The 21,726-nt window shown below is 32.6% G+C and overlaps 1 protein-coding gene across 1 annotated transcript; it reads left to right on the top strand.

Annotated features, from left to right (window-relative positions):
- Positions 1-223: 223 nt before the first annotated feature.
- CLUP02_13312 (uncharacterized protein) lies at positions 224-10,556 on the top strand (the record flags this gene model as incomplete). The annotated part of the gene is made up of 11 exons (XM_049292253.1): positions 224-925; positions 972-1,024; positions 1,206-1,300; positions 1,447-1,760; positions 9,132-9,194; positions 9,249-9,279; positions 9,349-9,453; positions 9,526-9,562; positions 9,593-9,977; positions 10,126-10,240; positions 10,429-10,556. 11 exons carry the CDS (start codon positions 224-226, stop codon positions 10,554-10,556), a joined length of 2,028 nt encoding a protein of 675 aa, XP_049149399.1.
- Positions 10,557-21,726: the final 11,170 nt, after the last annotated feature.

Raw genomic sequence — 21,726 nt, 5'->3', positions numbered from 1 at the left:
GGGTGGACGTGTCATTCTTCGAGGTCAGGTCGAGACACACCACGACATCAGAACTACACAATCTCCAGACCTCGCACTTCCCCGATCAATCTGAGTGTCAACTCTCTCTATATCTTAAATCATCACCACCAATCTAACGTAGTTAAGGGTACCTACCACTTGATTTTCTTATCGGCATGGTCAAGCGCCTAGAATATACTGACCTTGTTATTACAAAAGCATCATGTTCGCAAACGGGACAGAACGTGCGGAGAGGGATCGACGCACAAACGGAAACTCTGTCACAAACGGGAACCACAACCTGAATTCGCAGATCAACGGAGGTCCATCTACAAATGGAATCAGTATTAATGGCAGCAGAAACAATGTCAATGGCGCCCATGTCTATGTGTGCTACTACGGATATTGCGGCCAACGATTCACTACTGAGGCGGCTTATTCATCTCACGTTGATGAAGAGCACCAAAGAAGGCCTAGTAATCAGGAATTTCCGTGTACCTATCCGGGTTGCGGCACTTTCTTCTCAGTTGCGACGGACTGGACAGATCACGAACTTGAACATGATGAGGAATATATCACGAATCCGACCAACATTTATTGGGTTTGCTCAGAACCTAGAGGTACAGGAGCGTGCAACACATCCTTCACCGCGAAACAACGTACCCAGTTCGCAGAACACTTAGTAACCCTGCACGGGGTGGGCCGATCATGGAGTGCGGTGATCCCAGTCCTCGGGAGATCGAGTTTTCCGATCTACGCTGACGGATTCTACTGCCCATGGTGTGTTAAGGGTATCAAATACAACGATCCAGACTTTTTACGATCCTTTGTTATCTGTGGTTTGGACCAGCCGCTGCGTTTGGATCACTTGCAACGGCACATGTTAGACGATGGGAACTCTAACGGGCACTTGCCTACTGCGGGAGTTTGAGACGAAGTACAAGAGGGAGGCATCTGACATAAGGTACTAGAAGTCAGTGGTTGAGCTTGATGACCACTGGTTGCTGAACCATGGGAAACATGGGTGCCTCTTAGCATGTAGCTGCTAGTTGCATGTTCGATATATCCTTAGAGTACTTAGGCGGTTGAGCACGCTTGAGTATCAAAGAAGTGCAAGAGAAAACTTTTTAAAGAAAAGAAAAAGAAGAAGAAAAAAAACACCAATTTCTTTGAAATCTTCCCTGCATTAAACGATTGTAATTCAGTTCCTCTTCCACCGGAACTTCGTATGATATAATGAATTGGCACCTAGTGACAGGTCACTACGCAATAATCAATACCCAACACCTTATGGATGGTGGTAATTTGTGTTTGGAATCCAAGACAGGCGCCCAACCATAAGAGTCATATTTGCTATCAGCCTCGACTCTTGGCAATGATCTCATTAGAGGCGGTAATAAAGATCATCTATTCAAAGTAACAATCATGCACATGTTCATTTGCCAGGACATAGAAAACGCCACCCTACCGCCGCACCGTCAACCAAGATAGAAGGCCTGAATAATCTACCGCAGAAACATTCAGGCCCACAAAGAAGACTGGAAGGATGTGGCAACTGCTTGTTTGACATCGTTTACCGCATTCTTTGTGGAGAAACACCGATCCTTGCTGGCCGACAGAAAGTTTTCACCAATCAAACTCTTGGCCTTTACCGACCATCATTCGTCATGGCAGGATACCCAGATATTCTCCGCAAATTTCGCGATGTCAGCGAGTTATTCGTCCTTTCAGTCAATATTCGGTATCTTGAGTATCACAAGGTTTCACGCGCTAGTCGGTTAATATTATTACAGACTTGCGAACACTCTTATACTTAATTTTAACATCATCCGCTCGGCATTGAAGCCTTTGTGTTGGTATCCCTATTACAGGGTAGTTAGTTCGAACCGTAGTTAACGAAGAGATCAATTAAACTATATGAATATCTACGTAGGTATAAAAAGGAGGTTCTAACTATAGGTTAGGCTAGCTATGATAATCGTAAATAGGGCCCCTAATTAGCCCCTACGTAGTCGGCTATATACCGCGGTCGAATTAGACTTCTAATTTAATACTAACTTTTTCTTTTTTTTATTAATTTAACTACTGCGGTTAGAGGTATAATTCGACCTCGGGCCCGTTTATTAAGTCGTCTCCTTTTCCCCCTTTTCTCTACTCTTTTTATATAACCTATCCCTTTATTCATATAGTAACTTTTCCGCTACTTACGAATTACTCTAATCCCTTATTTAATACTACTTTTATAAAAGCGTCTACGAGGTTATTTTTATTATTAATCTAACGAATCTCGAGTATCTCGCGCCTTTCGTACGATTACCTAAGGGCTATAATATTAATTATAAGCCTCTTTTCTTTTATCGTTCCTAATTTAACGAGGTATTTATATAGTAAGTAAGAATTTATATAAATAACTATTAGAATAGGTAGAAGGCTAATTCGATCGGTAATTTTCCTTAGCGTTATTAAAATTATATAAAAAAGGTTAACGCCGTTAACTATACCGTAGACCTCTAACGTTAGTACACTTCTTATTACCCGCTTACTTTTAGTTAACGAGTAGTAGATTATATTACTGTATATAATAAATTCGCTCTCGCCTATACTCTCGTTAGCTAGGATAATAATATACCCTAATTACGAAGTAAGGTCGTTATTATTTATAAATAACTTATTAATAAAGACGTAGAGCTTACTCGTTATAAAGTTAATTAGGTAATAAACGAGACCTCGATTAAGATTTATTTATTATTACTTAAGCCGCTTATTAAGTACCTCGATATCTCGTTTAGTTAGATCTATAGCCTACGCTACTTTAATATAATTAAAAGTTACCTCGGGCTAATAAATACTTATAATATATACCCCTTATATAAGCTTAGCCTTATACCGCTTTTTAACGTTAGTTACGTTCGGATTAACGAGGTTAATCTTCTCGCCCTACCCCTTTTATTAAAAAACGACGGTTTCCCCTTTAATTATAAGAATCCTACCGTTAAATATTAAGGGGGTATTTATTATAAGGACCTCTTTTAGCTTCGTTACGAAGCCCGCTTTCTAGAGCTCCTTATCCTTTTTTTTATAAAGTTAATATCGGATAGGCTTAATATATTATCGGTCTATATTCTAACAATCCTAAATTAGTCGCCGTTATACTCCGCGACTAGTAAGTACGGGTCGTACGTAAAAGTAACTATTAATAGTTAATTAATATAAAAATCGTAATAAGTAGCTTACTAATAAGTGCCCGATTCTGCGAGCCTATATAGTAGCTTAAGCACTTTAATAATCGTACTTTCTAAGTACTTACTAGCCATTTCCTTCGGTAAATAGGCTAGGATTTTCCTTATAAGCCCTATAGCCGATTAGGTATAGGCCTAGGTAATATTATAGCTCTAAATCTCATATCCTTTCTTCCGTAGCAATACTATTAGTACTATTATTAATCGTTAGCTATAGCGCTATATAATAGGCGATTATATAAGTAGCGTCGCCTTTTCGACGTCGCTATACCCCTAAATTATATATCTAGACTTCTCATACGGCTAGGGTGTTGCTTTCCCTTTAATCTTACGAACTATTCGTAATTTAAATATATAGAGGTTTATATATTTTTCTAAGTCGTATAAAATAAATCGATAGACCCCTCGATCGCAAAGAGTATCTACTTTAATAAGATCTAATCCTTTATACGGCTTTTTAGTAGTTATAATTACGCCTTTTTTACGTAGTTTAACCGCTAGCTCGAAATCGGCTTTCTTTTTTACTATATAAAAGGTATTAATTACCTCGTCGCTAGTAATAAATTACCGCGTTAGGGCTTACCGTCGTAGTCTTTTACGACGTCTCGCTAATAGTATTAGTACCCTTTTAGTAATTTCCTTTTCCTCGTCGTTTATTAATACTACTATGACAATTTCGTCGAGGATAATTTCCTATGCCTCTGCCGCGGGTTATATAGTTTCCCCTAGCTCTTTTTCTTTTTATAAATTAGAAATTACCTCGTTAGGATCTATATAATACGGTCTAACTATTATAATTAATACTTCGAGTAGCTAGTCGCGATCTCTTATAACTATATAAGAGCGCTCGTTAACAGAAATTAACTTATATAGCCGAGTCTATTATTAGGTAATTTCGCGCTATACTTATATATCCGAATTTAGTAATATATTTAGATTATCCCCTATATCGGGCCTATTACGCGTAGTAATTACCTTATTAACTTACTTTTTTATACTTACCTTGCGCAATGCCCATATTACTTTTTTAACTACTCGGGCTCGTTAGCTTATGCCTAGTGATAATAGTAAGGCTAAGGTCGTTCTTAAATATACTCTAAATACTAATAGCGTTAGTATAAGTCCGTTAGGCCCCATAGTATTATTATAGTATTTAAGTACTATCTAGAGGCATTCGTCGTCGGTAGAATCCGGATTTTCCTCTTTAATAATTCTAAACGCCCTTTTTAACTATTAGTATACCCTTTTTACCTTTCTAATACTATAATACGCTTTAATAGGTACGACTTTTAGCTATATACCGTAGGCCGTCGCATTATCCCTAAATTCTACCGACTTAAAGCTAGTACTAGCGTCGGTTTTAATACTATTTAGCGGTCCTTAGTATATATCGATCTAGCTTTTTCGTAGGGCTGCCCATACTATCTTTATTTATAGATCCTAAAGGAATTGCCCTACTTAGAAAGATATAGCTATGTTAATTATATATAGTACTAGCCGACTATTTAAGTAGAAAATATCGACGACGATTTCCTAGTTAAAGTTAAGCTTATTACGTAATTTAAACTTAAATTTACGTAGGCTCTGCGTATTTATTTAGTATTAGTAGTATACTTTTATTAACTACTCTAGCGCCCCTATTTCGATATTATTATTACTTAATTACTTTAAGAGGTTATATAGCCTCGTAACCGACGGGTGCCCGAATCTCTAATATAGTTTTCTAAGCTTACTTTCCGTTAGGTAATTAATTAACTTCGTATTATTAGTAAGCTTTATAAACGTATACCCCTATTATCGTTCGACTATCTCAAAGTACTTACTACTAGAGATTCTATTCCTCGTATTATCGAATATAATACCTAGTTAATCTATATCTTTTAAATATAGGAGAAATAGGGTATTAATAAGTAAAATATAGAAAATTATCGTTCCGAAGTACGTCTCTATTTCTATTATACCTAGGGCGACGATTTCCTTACCTAGGCCGAAACTAATCCTCGTAATACCCGCCGTTAACGTATTAAGCGTTATTAATACGATTTTTTATAGCGCTTAGAATTGCCCTTTTCCTCTAGTTAACTATTACGATACCCTAGTATTTAGGATAATCCTATAGAAATCGTCTAGGCCGTACCTTTCGCTCGCATAGAATATCTATACGAGCTTAGTATTCGAGGGATCTAAGTAGTATAAAAAGGACCCCTCTAGCTACCTCTAGATATGCTTAGTACTATATTCCTTTTTTTTTAAATATTAAAAGAAATAGCGTCTTCTCCTTAATTATTAAGATAATAGGCTTTAGCTATGTTAAATTCGCCCTTTTAGCCGCCTCCGTATCCGTTATTTAAGGGACCTTCTCTTACTATTTATATATAAAAGCCTACTTATTAAGAGCTTCCGCTACCCTCTATTCGTTTAGCTTCGTATATCTTCTAAAGGCTAACGGAGTAAAAAAAGAGTAGTTAATATTTTTAATTTCGTCGTAATCTAATTCGTTAGTATAGGGGGTAAGATCTTTTTTATTTTCTAAATCTCTTATAGGGGGTATATACTTTAGGCCGCTACTTTAGCTACCGTTACTAAGTTCTATACCCCCGGATCTACCCTTATATATAATAAGGAATTAGTTAAACCGACGAGGGCTAGTTTTACTATTTACTACCCTCGACTTTCTATACTATTCGTACGATTTAGTACGCTTTTTTTCAGAGTAGTTACTTAACTAATATCTATCCTTTTTATAAATATAGCATTGCTTTTTTTATTACTCTACTTATAAGTTAAATCTCTACTTATTCGACGAATCTAGGCTTCTTTACTAATAATTACCGTATCTAGCCTCTTTTCCTTTCTTATTATATATTCGATCGACCTAATATTACTAATAAGGGCCGTCGTATACTTAGAAATAGGTTTAGTGCGGTATTCTTACTTTAATATTAAAACTAGATTTTAGCCTCGAGTAGAGCGTCTCGTAGTCTTTAGGTACTTAGTATAGGGTAATTTTTATTTCTAATATACGCTAGATTACGGTATAGAAATATCCGACTTTCCGCTCGTTTATCCCCTTATTTAGCTAGGTTTTTACTAGCTTATCGATTCGATCGATACGCTCTTTAAGGATCTCTACTTATAATTTACCCTCTATTATCCTAGCTATAGATACGAAAGAAATCGCTCATAGCTTAGATAGGAGCTCTAGGTTCTTATTATAGGTCTCGAAGCGGCTTCGGATTACGTTAATTATACTAAAGAAGTCGTTTTAATCGAGATTACGTACCGCTTCGTAATAATAATTAAAGGCTTTACTTACGAGTACGATATTAATTACCGAATAGTACTAATATTCCCTAATTCTAACTTTTTCGTAGTAATCGTAAAACATCGTTAGGGTTTCTTATAAGACCTTATACTTCCCCCCAGAGTACAATTTCTCTTTTAGGAAGATCTTTTTAAAGTCTATAAATTACCTCGTATTCGCTACTAGATTTTTAGTATTTATATACGAACCCTGCGTCGCTACGTACTATTAGTAACTTCGGGTCGTCTACCTCCTTTCCTATTAGCTAATTAGCGCCGAATTTCGCATTAGTAGCGGTAACGAGTTATAAATCGAAATAAGTAGAATTATTAATTATTATACTTTTAGTACTATATTTTACCCCGGTATATCCTTTTATAACGATAGATTTCCGTTAGTAATTATAGGGAGGAAATCTAGGTCGTTTACCTTTTTTTTAAATTTATTAAAGCGATTATACGCTCTATCGACCTATACTTAGTTCTATAGCACGAATTCCTCTTTTATAATTATCGCTATTAGTATTTCGTATAGCTCTTACGATTATAATTACGCTAATAATACCCCTCGCCCATAGAGGAATCTATTAACTACTTTTATAATTCCTAGGCTTATATTTACGAACTATTTATCTAGTTAATAACTAAGGTCGTTTGCGATCTCGTAGAATAGGGGTTACCCCTATAACCCCTTTTTTTTATAGACCTTAGTTAAATAGATTAATACCGCGTTAATTTGCTCGCCGTTAGGCTAATCTACGATTCTATATATCTACGTCCCTTAATAGTCCGAGTTAATATTTACGTACTTATAAAGGATTAGGATTCTATTTAGGATCGGGTTTCGTTCTCTTCTTTTTTACCCTAACTTACTAAGGGTCGTGCTCTAGCTTATGCCCGTATTAGTAATTACTAGCGTATTTAATCTTAATGGGGATATATTTAATCCGTGCGTAGGTCGTAATAAATCTATACTTTTGCTACTTAACGAATTTATTAGGGTCTAGGAGATTCCCGCTTCCTCTCGCTATCTCGTTACTACTCTTATTTTTACTATTTTTAATAATTATTACTACCCTTTTAGTTCGCTAGCTATCGTACTTACTAGGATCCTCCTTTTTATTTAATATAAAAAGGTAGGTTTTAGTAGTTTTTTTTTATAATAGTAGCGGCAGACGTTTATATTACTATAGGATAATATAGTAATTAGTCTCGGGATCTTTACTAGTTACTAATTTCTACTATCCCGTATACTTCTAGCCTCCTAAGCCTCGTACTCTCTATAATTTCTAAATAGCTTCCTTCTTCGACCTACCTCCTCTAGGGCAGTATTCCGTAAGAATAGTTAAAATTAGATACCGGGCGGCTTATAGAGGAGCTATATAGGCCGTTAAGAACCGTATAGGCCGTTAAGTATAGTTAACGAAGTTAAGCCCTCCTTTTTATAAGATCGTATATTTTAAAGACTTACTAAAAATACTTACTTATTACTTATACGCAGTAGGGTTAGATACTTTAGAGATCTTATTTTTTATAGCCTCTTAGTACCCTATTTTATATCTTTTAAGTAGTCTTTTTTATAGCTTAATTACGGTTAGGTAATTATCGCTTACCGGCGATCCCTTTTATTACTTAGTTAATTTCTAATTACGGGCCGGCTATAGAAAAGTCGTTTAGTAAAAAAGCTACTCGGGGCGATAATAAAAGGCTAGTTACTTAAGCAGTTCTGTTAATTAACGTAGTTTAATATAATAAACGTCGACCTTTTATAGGTAGTAAAAGGCTATAATTACTTAATTCCGTACGGTATTTAAAAATCGCCTCTTTTTTCGTTTACTTCTATAAGGTTAATTAGTACGAATCTCCTATCCCGTGCGGTATTAAGAAGTCGTCTTTTTTATATAGCGAGATACCTTACCGATTTATAATAGTAGAGTTTAACTATTAATTAGTATTAGTATCCCTATTATAAAGTAGTTAGTTCGAACCGTAGTTAACGAAGAGATTAATTAAACTATATAAATATCTGCGTAGGTATAAAAAGGAGGTTCTAATTATAGGTTAGGCTGGCTACGATAATCGTAAATAGGGCCCCTAATTGGCCCCTGCGCAGTCGGCTGTATGCCGCGGTCGAATTGGACTTCCAATCCGACACTTTGAGCGTCGGATTGCCAAGGATACAATTACGTAGTGGCGTTTGAGAAAATCTCCATAAAGAATCCATCCAGGAATCAAAGTAACCACAAAGCCCTACCCACGAACCGTCTAAAGCTCATGACGGCAATCTGGACTATCTATCTAAGGTGTCAAAGACATACTTACCGCTGAATCATGGTAAGCAACACCATACAACTGCGCGACTTGTCATGCCCAAAAGGGGGGGGTGCCCAAAAGTGGGTGCTTTGACTTACATTCCGGATTATGAAAGCCAGACAGCTGCACCCTGCTAGAGAGGCGTCAGTCGTTCATCAGCTCTTTGGCCACCTTTCCCGGGGAGTTTTACCGGCTATCTAGCCAAGCTTTTCCAAGAAATCATCAAGGCAGGTCTAGGTATATTTCGGGATCATGGGTGCAGCTCACGACCCACAGACTCTCAGTGGCGGTCAATCTCGAAAATGGTTCATTGATAACTTTACATTTCGTTCTCGACAGGTGACATGACATTCCATATTGAAACACCAAAACCTAGACGATTTACGTCGCTAGTGCGAAGAAGATGAATGCTTCACCGCTCAAGGTAAACTTATTATGAAAGGGAACTGAAGTTTGTCGAAATTATCCTGGCAATCACGAATTTCAACCCAAGTATCAATTACCGAGTCTTACCTCAAATATATGAAGGGCGCGGTGATCCGGCTTCTTAAGCAGAACAGCCAGTATTATACATCACGGCGCCAGCTAACAGACCTTGGTACTCTATCAAACGCACGCCTCAACTAAATCTGACATCTGTCTTCCCTGGACCCATAGTCTGAATTACCAGTCTTTGCCAAGGTAATCGACATTTTGTCCTGCTTCTGGTGAAATTTACGAGTTCATGCTAACAGCAGCCATTCAGGCACCATGTCCTCAAACGTGACTTCGCACGTAAATGGAAATGGCCTTACAAATGGGCATAGTCAACATTTACCCAAATGCTATTATGGGTATTGTGGCCGACGATTCACCACCATGGCGGAACATGAGACCCACGAAGAAACGCATGACATTGTCCCTGATGGTTTCTCCTGTACCTTTTGCGCCTCGCCTTACTCAAAAGCACAGGACTGGAGAGCGTGTGAAGAAAGTCACACTGGGGACCGAATCCAGGATCTGAACGGTATTTACTGGGTCTGTTCGCTGCTAAACCTTGACAATGATTCAGGGCTTTGCAATACATCATTCAAAGTTACGCAACGTTTCGAGTTCGCGGGACACTTGATAATGATGCACGCAGTGGGTACCTCTTGGAGTGCGGTGCTGTCAGTCCAGAGAGATAATTGTTTTCCGATTCATGCTGATGGATTTTGGTGCGGGTATTGTCGAAAGGCTCTAAAATACGATGATCCGCAAATACAGGAAGGCCTCACTCTTACAGGTTTAGACCAACCGCTGCGTTTGGATCATATCCAAAAACATATTATCAATGGGACAAGACCTCGCTCATGGCAATGGCCTCGAGCGGGCGTTACTGAATAAGCTTCAGGGGATGAGCAGTAGTGGGGAGACGAGGGAATACTTCTGAGAGAATAGTTATTAGTCGAACATCTTTTACGTAGCTGATTCTGCTCCGGGAGGAAGTTACCCAAACAACCAAAATGCAATACCTTTAAATCTTTCCCATGGATGATCGCATCTCGCTTACTTTCCTATCTCAAGTACCTTGATCACTCAATCGACCTCATAGATCGACAGGTCTCCGTATCCCTTCATTCTATCCGAATTTCCGAATATGTTAGTCAGGAACTCCTGAATCCTTTCTCAATCATCCAGGCTTGCAGCAGCTACAGAAACGCGACTACATCCTCCTGGTAGACTTGCCGAATGTCGCATCGAGGGGCTCTCTAGAATACACCCCAATTCGCTGCCATTACCGGAACCAGTTACACAGCCTGCTCCTTCAAGTGCTTCTGTCTCATTCCTAGGTTAGGACCCCACGAACTGTTGAGGCTCCGCTATTGTTGTCTAAGTGGTTGCCTCACCTCAAACCCAACCAATGCGTCTCGTAAGTTCGGGCGCCACCTGGTCTGCCGGAATTGATATTGTGACTATCGCGCTAAATCGATGTTTGTTTGAATGACCTAAAAATACAGATGACAAGAAAAATTATCCTAGGCACTAATGGTCATTATGCATCTATGCCACTTGATTCAAAACATACTCGGGTATCCCGAGCTATCGTAGGACTCAACATTCGCTTGGCAATTTCCCAGACCGCAAGATGAATGTATCTCGTGGCATCTAACAGTGACAAATAGAATGATATTCAACCGCATTCTGTCTCTCTTGAATGGTTGTATGTGTTGTTCGATCAATGTGGTGATCTCTATCCCTTTCAGTATTCTTAGCGAGGAGCTTACCGCTTGGGCGACACCCAGTAAACATCTAAAGGGGAGAGTAGGGTCCTTTCATGATGATGTTGTACAAAAACTGGAGCAATTGATACTTTTCGCCGAACAGTCAATTCAGATCCAAGTCCTTCACTCCATGGTGGCAGGACCGTATTTTTATACATGAGCACGCACTCTTAACTTTCTCGACATCTAGTTTCCAATTGCGATCATCTGTGAAGGCTATCACTCACCAGACCCTACATTTTTATTCAGACGTTCGGCTTTTTTGGACGAGTCAGAATACGGAAATATAAACATCAAGTTAGCTTGAATTTCCCTGCTTTCCCCACAGCCAAGTTCAAACTGGTGGCTGCGTATGCTAATGTTGTAATAGAACTTCAGCATCATGTCTGTCCAATGTGAGCAACAAGCAGTCCGACCTGAGCAAGTGGACATACAGTTTCCGCCTATGCCTGATCGAGTAGGAGAGGACCAAGACGAAGAAATAATCTCGGCCGAACGAGAGGCAAGGCAGACTGGACAGCCTACTAAACTTGGGTGCGTCCATTGTAGACGCGAGTATGCCATCGAGGCTGCTTGAATGCGTTGTGATAAATCCCATCCTAACCTTATATACTATCTATGCGAGGAGCACTCGCTTCCTACTCCCGGTCGCCCTGGCGTTCCCTCAAACATCATTCCTGGCGATCCAAGATGCAGGCGTTTGCAAATGTACTCCAGGTTCGGAGACTTCTATCAACACTATTATAGTACCCACGGCTGGGATCCGATAGACGATCTCCAAAAATGGAGTGACTGCGGAAAAGACAACTTCTTTTGTGGGTTCTGTGTCAAGAAGAGGAAATACCCACGCGCTGTACCCGATGACACGCAAGCCACGACCGACAGAAATATGAGACTCCGTCAAAGACATATCTTAGAACATTACCGGCATGGCGCAATAAGAAAGGATTGGTTCTCTCCACCCGTCATGGACATCCCTCGGTCTAATCGGCGACAGTGTCCAAGATGCGCACTACCTACGTTGTCACAAGTTATGGCACGTAGTAATAGGCATACGGAGTGTAGTAAAAGTGGCTTAATTATTAAAATAGAAATAGATAAAAGGAAAAGGTTTATATATATAATATTTAAGATAAATATATGATTTAGTACGTAACGGGTACTTTATAAGATATAATTACTATCCTTATTACGTAATATACCCTTTAATTACTATTATTAAGGAGCTATTATACTTAAAATAGAATTTCTAAATACCCTTATAAAGGCCTAATTTAGTTAAATATAAATAAAAGAAAAATAAGCATAAGGGATATGCGTTTTTTAAACCGCGTTTATTATAAATATATCCCTTTATCTAAAGTAAATAAAATCTTAATTTAGAATAGTATATATTTTATTATTTTTAATATATAAATTACTAAGGGCGAGGCTACTTAGTTATTTTATATATATTTAAATTCTCGTAGCGTTACTTAGCTATTATTTCTTTTTTAACTTTTTATAATTATTATAAATACCCTCGTTTATTACGTACGCGCGCTTATATTATTAAATCGTTTATTAATTTTATTTTAAATATAAATATTTAATATATTTAGAAATAATAATAAGTTTTATATAATTTTTATAATACTTCTTATATATATATTATATAGTTTATTAAAAGTTTAAATAAGTAATAATATTAATAAGCCCTTTTAAGTTATTACCCCCCCCCGTAACCTCTTATTTACTTATTAAAGCTTAGTTACTAAGCTCTTTTTCCCTAGCTAAGAAGACATTAAAATTATTAATTAAAATACTAAGGATTTTATTAAATTTAAAGCTCTTCTTAATAATTATAATAAGGGTAATAATAAAATAAATAGTAATAATAAGAACTTTAATAAGTTTTTACTTATCCCCTCCTCGGAGTTTAAAAATAAAAATAAGATTAGTTTAGATAATAAACTTTTTAAAAAGGATATATTATATACTTATTATTTTAAAAGTTTATATTTAATATTATTCTAAGGTTTAAAAAACGTAAGGCTAGCTCTTTTTAAAAAGGTAATAAGAAATAAAAAAGAACGTTAAGAAGTTAAAGTACCCCTCGTAATAAGTATAGTTTTTTTTATTATTCTAGGCCTATTTAACGTATATTTAGTCCTTAAAAAGCTTAAAAAAGAGGTTCTTAAAGAACGGGAGATTTAGTATTTACTCTATTTTAAAATAGTTTTTTAATATACTAACTTTAAAGATAGTAATTATTATTTTATAAGACGTAGTAGCTAATATACGCGCTATTTTAATAGCTATTTAGTTAAAAAGTATATTAATATATTAATTATTTTATAATTAATAGCCTAGGCTTCTATTAAAGTTATTATAAATAGCGCTCCCTTTTTTATAAATATATTATTTTTTTATTATTATTAAGAAGTATACTTTTAACTATAGTTTTAATAAGATATTACTAAGCTCTATAATATTATTTATTAAATATATAATAACTAGAAAATATATAAAAATTATATTAGCTTTTATATAAAGGACTTCCTTAACATGCGCCCCCGGTTTTTTTTATATTTATTATAGTTATTTATAACTAACTTCTTATTATACTACCCGCTTTTATACCTTAAGTTATTAACTTAATAATTATTTTAGCTCTTATACCCCTTATTACCCTTATTATTCTTAGCTTTATAAATTTTAAAGTATATAAAACGCGTTTTTTAATACGCATATTAACCCTTTTTTTTAATAATACTATACTTTTAGTAATTATATACTTCGTAAACTAGGAGTTTAAATAGTAAGTATAAGCCCGGGTTTTATTTATATATATATATACCCTACGGAGTAAGGTTATTTTAAGAGTTTAAGCCTTTAGGTTATAAAAGGTTTTTATTTTATTTATTTTAGGCCTCTAGGCCGTACTTTAAGTTCTATTTATTATCTACTTTTAGATATTAAGTTTTTTTAAGTATAGCCTAAATTAATTATTTTTAATTATTTTAGCTATTTATAATAGCTTTTTATATATTATAGAGGTTAAGAAGTATATAGAAATGTTTAAACTTAGCTTATAAAAAGTTTTTAATAAGTCTATTTACTAATATATTTTTTATTAATATATAAGTAACCTCGAAGCTATTTCTAGCGTGCTCTTATCTTAGTTATATATTTTATATATTAATATAATAAAGTTAAGTAGTTATTCTTTTTCTTTCTCTTATAATAAGTTAAATTATTTACTAATTATTATAGTTAACTAATTATATTTTTGTTAAGTTAAGGGTAATATTTTTAAAAAGGCGCTTTAGAGCTATAGTTTTTTTTATAGTTTTTTTAAAATAAAGAAGCTTAGTTTTAGTAATTAACGTCGTAATCGTTACTTAATATTTTAATTTTTATTAAATTAGGCTACTAAAAAGGAATATTATATATTTTTAAAATAATTATTATATTACTTTATTATTTATAAAGCTAGTATTTTTAGTTAAAAATAATAATTACGTACTTAGTATATTACTATAGTAGAGTATAAAGTATTTCGTTATGTAGAAATATTAAATATAATAGTTAATTATTTTAATATAGGTTATATTTAGGTTAGTTAAGAACCGTAATAATTATAAGTAAGTAAAGGCGACGTTTAGTTTAATTATAATAGCTATATAAAGTATATTCTTAACTTTTTTTTAATAGCTCTTTATTTCTTTTTTTATTACTTACCTCTCGTTTAGTTTAAACTCTTTTTAAAAAAGAGGGGTAGTTAAATATAATAAATTTATAAAATTAAAGCGCTTAGTAATTTACTTAATATATATATTATAAATAAAATAAGCTTTATAAATAGTACGGTTTTATAAAATTTATACTCTAAAGAAGTAATTAATCGGTCTATTTTTCTTAAAGTTAATATTTTTTTTTATATTATTAACGATCCCCTAAGCCGCTTTTTAATCGTTTTAATAATATAGAATAATAAAGTTATTAACGTAGAATATTAATATTATTTTTTTATTTATAATTTAGTAAATATAAATCTTTTTATAATTATATATTATATTTATATTACGAAGTATAGAAATAAAAGTTTAGAACTAGAGAATTAGTAAGTTTTAGAGGTTATATAGAGCGCGTTAAAGCTTATTTATTTTATTAATAACTTTATATCCCTCTAAGAGTTTAATAATTATTAGTTTCTCGTTCTTAAGAAGCGCGTTAAAGAATATATTAATAGTATTATATTAGTTTATTTTAAAGTTAAATTAAGTAGTTATTATTATTATAAGCTTAAAGGCCTTTATAATAAGCGTCGAAACGTACGTATTTTATAAAGGGTTAAGTAGTTATATATCCCCCCTTATATATATACGTACTTTTACCTCGCTAACTTTATTATTAACGTCGTACTTATAAGTATATACTTATTTTAATAAAAGTAGGACTTTTTATTTAAAATTACGGTTAACCTCTTTTTATATACTAATATCCTTTAGTTTTTTTATTTTTATATTTATAATATTCCTAAGTAGTTTTTATAATCATAATAAGAGATATTTAATATTACTAAACTTTTTTAATAAGCTTTAGAAGTTAACTTTAATAAGTTATAGTTTTTAAACTTTTTTAGAGTATTTTAAGTAGGTCTTATAAACTGCTCTTTTTATTATTTAATAAAGTATTATATATCCTATATTATTATTTTTTATAGTTTTTTACTAATTAAGTATAAAAGTAAAGAAAAAGTAGTCCTAGAAATAGTTATAATAATTACTATTTTTTATATGTAAATATAAGAGCGTTACGAAAATATTATTATTAAAGCGTTATAAAGGTTTATAGGCCCGGTTTAAATATTTAGGACTTAATAGAGCTTTATTTAATACTTAATAAAATAGTTTTTATAAGCTCTGTTCTTATATAATAATAGAGGTTTATTATAAAGGTTCCTTATTAACGTTAATTTTAATATTAAGAATTACTTTTTTATAATTAATACCTCGTTTATTATATATTCTAGCGTTTTATTAAGAGTTATTAAGAATTAAAAGCTTAAGAACTTTTATAATATATATAAGCGCTCGTAAAGAGGACTATAAACTATATAAAGTTATTTATAACTTAGTTATTATATCCCTTTTTTTATTTCTATCCCCGAGCTTATATAAGGGGGTTATTTTAGGGGTTAATAATAATAATAAGACTATATTAGCCTCTTTAGCCTTATTAACTATATTTTAAAATACGTTTATTAATTACTTAGCGTTTTAAATAATTAAAAATTTAATAATAATACTATTTTTAATTATAGAGTTATTTTAAATACTAGTATTTTTAAAGTCTAAATTTACTTCCCTAAGTACTTAAACTAGTTTATTATTAGTATTAAAGAGTTCTTATATCTCTTAGATTATTAGATTTATTTACTTATTTATAATAGTTTACTTTTTATATATAGGATTATAAAAGACTTTTTTATTAAACATAATATTTTTTATAATAAATACTTACTTAAGTACGGGTATTTAGACCTTATATAAGTTATGCGTTTTTAATATATATATAACTAAGTATTTTATATACTTATAAGGAAGTATTTTAAACTCTTTTTAATATATACCTTTTTTACGATCTTTATAAAAAGGGTATATTTAGTAGTTATATATATAGAGGTTATTAAAATACGGAGTAACTAGTTTAGAATTTTATATTTAATAACCCGTTTATTATTAACGTTAATATTATTTCTATTAGTTAATTTTTATTATAATAAGTAAATCTTTTTTATTAGCCTCCCATAGGGTAATATTATAAATAAAAATTACTATTAGTATTGTTTTATTTTATAGATTTATAAGGAAGTATATAAAAAAGTATATTTTATAAGTTTTAGTAATTATAAATTAACTTACTCTTTTAGTATTACTTATAAGTTCTTTTATATATAGAAGTAGAAGTTCTATTTTAATTCTTAGCTCGCTATATTACGTCTTATATACGTATTTAATATTTATAATTAAGAGAGCGGTTTTATTATTATTTTTAAAAAAGTAGATTAGAGTCCTTTTTTAATAATAAATTACTACCTCGAGGCTTTATAGTATAAAAAGTACTTCTTCTTCTATTTTAGTTTTTAAAAAGAACCCCTTAAACTATTTATTATATTTATTAAAAGTTATAAGTATATATTATTATTTATTAGAAAGTAGTTCGAAATAAAAGAGATCTTAGTATATATAGTACTATAGCCGTAAGGCTTTTTTTAAGAGTAGTCCTTTTAAAATTATTATTTTAATATTAAATAATATATATACTTTATACTTAACTTATAATAGAGGTTTAATATATATACTTTAAGTTTTATATAGTAATTAATAAAGAGTATTAGGTCTAAGATAATTTATTTTAAAGTACTAGAGGAGCGCGTTATTAAACCTTTTATAAGTACGTTAATATAAGTAATAGAATTTTTTATAGCTAATTAGTAATATAATACTAGCTAGGCTTTATAGGATATAGTTAAAGTTTATAAAAAAAGGATAGGATTAGAGGAGCTTATATTTAAAGAAGATTAGATTATTTTTTTAGATAAGCTGCTTTTTAATAGTGCTTTTATAAAGCGTTCTTTATTATAAAGTATAATTTAAACTATAGTATTAAAGTGCGCTTTTATTTAATAGAGTTTTTAAGACTATATTAATATAGAATCCTATTACGAAGGTAACTTTGTTTACCTTATTATTCGCCTTATTATCAATATTACGTAAGCAAACTATATACTATATTAATCTACGATTTCTATAGATTATTATAAGTATTAATTATATAAGTAATACTGCTTATATAAGCTTATGTAAGTAATAGAAAGTACTGGAAGGTAACTAAATAATCTAGAATTTACTCGAGGCGGAATTACGTATTACGATTACGTATTTACTTATATATACGCTTATTAATTATATTATAATTAATAAGTAATAAAATATTCTAGTAGGAGGTTTTTATACCTATATATAGGCGTATATATGCCTACTTAGACCTTTTATTAAGTAAGTAACTTCTTATATAATAATTTAACTATATTACTCTCTTTATTATAAAAACCTCTTTTATATACGCTTATTTCCCCTATATTTATATATTCTTGCTTTTATATGAATATTTACTTTTTATATTCTTTATAAGAATATCCCGCATTACCTCGTTAAAGCTATACGTACTAGAAATCCCTTAACGTAAGTAACGTTCTAAAGCTTTAGATTATAAGTTCTTTTTCCCTTAGGTCCGTTTAGAATACTTTTTATAATATAAGTACTACGTACGGTAATAAGTAGTATAGTAGTTCTTAATTTAATATAGTTTTTATTACTTAATAATACGTAACTCTTAAGTTTAAGTAGGCTCTTATTATTAATTAGATATATTATTTTATAATTATTTATTACCGTGCTTTAGAAAAGGGGGTAAGTACTATTTATAAAGGTACTAAAATTATATTTATTTTTAAGTCCTAACTCTTTATAAATATAGCGATTACGTAGCCTTTATCCTAGTTTATTAATAAGCTCGCTATAGGTTAATTAGAGGATCTTTTTAAAAACTTAGGTTTTTTAGGGGTTTTATTATTTTTTAGCTAATTAGCTTTTTTAAGCTTATTATAAAGTAATTTTTATTTATTTAATTTAATAGCGGCGAGGACTTCTTTTATATAGCTCTTTAGTATTTATATTAGTAACTTATTAGCGTTTAGCCTATAAGTACTTATTTTAATTTTTAGTATATTATAAAGTATTATAAGTATATACGATTATAAAAATATATAATATTATTTTTATTATTTACGTTATTAACTAAGTTAGAGTATTTAATAAAAGTAAAATAAGCCCCTTTTTAATTTAAAAGTCGTTTAGTATATACGTCCTAAGTTATTAAGCTAAATATATACGTAATTTCCTTAAGGGTCCTCGTATACGTTTTAAAAACTATTAATTTAATAAAGGTCTTATATATACGTTAGCCCTATATAAGGTTAAGTTTAGATTTAATTATAATTAAGAAGTTAAGTATAATAATCTTTTTATTAATTTTTAAAATATTATATATTTTAGCTTAGAAATAAGTAAATTATTATTTTTTATATTAGTATTAAGGGTTAATTCCGGTCCTTATTTTATTAAGGGCTTATTAATATTCCTCTTAAACTATATTCTTTATTACTAGTTCGGGGGGTATAAATTCCTATTTTAAATATTTAACGATTTATTATATACTAAACTTAGTACCGTTCTTAGTAGCTTTTTAAAATACGTATTTATATAATATAGCGTTAACTAATTTTATTAATTATTAAATAAGGATTTTAATATACATATTAATAATATTACGTTTATAAACTATAAGTTATTTATATTTAGTATTAAGCTCTTATTATTTCTAAATACTCTTAAGTATATAGATCTTTTTTATAAATACGGTATAAAAATAGATTTATTTACGTAAAGTAAGTAGTATAGCTAGCTTTATATAAAAAAACCTAGCTTAGTTCTATAAGTTATTTATATTTAAAAAAGTTAAAAAGTTTATATTAAGAGTTATATTTAGAAATTATTAATAAAGGATTTCTTAGTTTCTTTAGTCGTTTTCAAATACTTCATAATAGGCTTAGTAAGTTCGTAGTTCTTTTTTATTATAAGTTATAACTAATTATTTAAAGTCTAAGGGCGAAATAAGTATTATAAAGGGGTTAAGGAATATATTAAAATTTAAAGTATTTAAATTAACGTATTTCTAAACCCCGACGCTTTTATTTATAACATAAAGTATATTAAACTATTTAATTTAATTATTATAATTAGTTAGTTTAGCTTAGGTTAAAATAAGTATAAGTAAGTTAGTTATTTTAAAAAAACTCTAAAAATCGTATTAATAAGTACGTTATTATAATATAAAGTCTTAATTAAGAACTAAGTTTATAATTATTATAAGTTATAATACGTAGTAATAGGTATACGGAGTATAATAAAAGTAGCTTAACTATTAAAGTAGAAATAAATAAAAAGAAAAGGTCTATATATATAATATTTAAGATAGACACGTGATTTAGCACGTGACGGGTACTTCGTGAGATGCGATTACTATCCCTGTTACGTGACATACGTTGTCGCCGTCGCCATCACCATAACCGAGAATCACGATCATTTTCCTGATCGAGCAGCTACTAAGAATTAGACAGTGGAAACGACGCTCAGCGAAGGGCCTCGATAGCCACCGATTAACACAGACATCGTACATGGAACGAGGACAAGCCGTCAAGAGGGACGCTACGTGAGAACAACTTTTCCGTGATGAGCAGGAGTAACACGCCTCGGAAGTCTCGATCATACTCCGTCAATAACCCCTTTACTCCATACGTCCGGCGGCTCCTAAACTATGATTTGAGGGCCAAGAGGGGGATGGAGGATGAGAGTGGCGCGGTTATCAGAGAGCTCTGCCAAGTAAACCAACATCGTGCATCTTAATTGCTTTTCCGGTCTTATTCTAATCCTTTTGGAAGAGAATACGCATATTAAAGTTGAATTTATTCGTTTAGCTTTTTGGTTTAACGAAATGTTATCTTGGAATATTATTTTATCACTCAATAGCGAAGAGCTCTTCTGGAACACGAAAATGCCAACCTACCTAAATGGCGTCAGTGCGTGCAAACAAGGGCGGTCAATGGGTTTGGATTGGCTTCGGTCTAACTTCCATTGTACTTTTGCATCATAATTATATGGTTGAAATGATGCTGGAGAAGAATAAACGCTGCGATCGAGAGTCAGCTTCATCCCATTCGGACTCGCGGCTGAAAGGAACAGCCGACTGCTCTGCTTGATTCTCAATATCCACTTTGTGCCGTCCGGTGCCGTCCCTTGCCGACCAATGCCGACGAACGCGGCGACCCCCGCTATCCGGGCCGTCGCCAATAACACTTCCAAACAACGTTGAACTATCCGTATGTCTCAGTAAAATACCAGAGGAGCTTTAGATCAAGCCATCTGTCTTTCCTGCACTGTACTTATCATGACTCTTGGCACGGGGAAGAGGTCGTATCGCGCGTGTACGAGATGCCGAAGTCGAAAGACCAAGTGCAACTTGTAAGTATGCCCGCGATTCGCCCAACGACTCTGCTCTAATCAACGCATTTCAGTGAAGGGGTTGGAGAGCCTATGAAACCTCCCTGTGTTTCCTGTTACTATTCTGGAAGTGAATGCGTTGTGTCTTCATCGCGCAAGTCTCGTAAAGCAAGGCGGGATCACAACACCCAAGCGTCTCCTTCCTCAGTCGAACCATCACCCGGGCCAGCATCTCCTCGGTCTTCAGTCTTCGTCCCCTCAACGAACGAAGATAGTTGCAACGAAGATGAAGTTACGGGACCCGATGATCACAATGACATGGAGCTCAGAAATCCCTCTGATGCTTTGCAGATTCTTGCTCGTTCAAGGAATAAGGTATCTACTAGGGATTTAGTTACACATCGTCTAACATTCCACCATACAAATACCGTGCCCTCAGCCAAGCCCAGAGAGACTCTTGTAAGACTGGAGGAATTCAACGGCTCTGGCTTTCGGATAGAAACCTCAGGCCCTAAGTGC

Source organism: Colletotrichum lupini, chromosome 7 (genome assembly GCF_023278565.1).
Source record: "Colletotrichum lupini chromosome 7, complete sequence".
NCBI lineage: Eukaryota > Fungi > Ascomycota > Sordariomycetes > Glomerellales > Glomerellaceae > Colletotrichum > Colletotrichum lupini.
The sequence above is the reverse complement of the archived record's forward strand: the minus strand, read 5'-3'. Positions and strand labels throughout refer to the sequence as shown.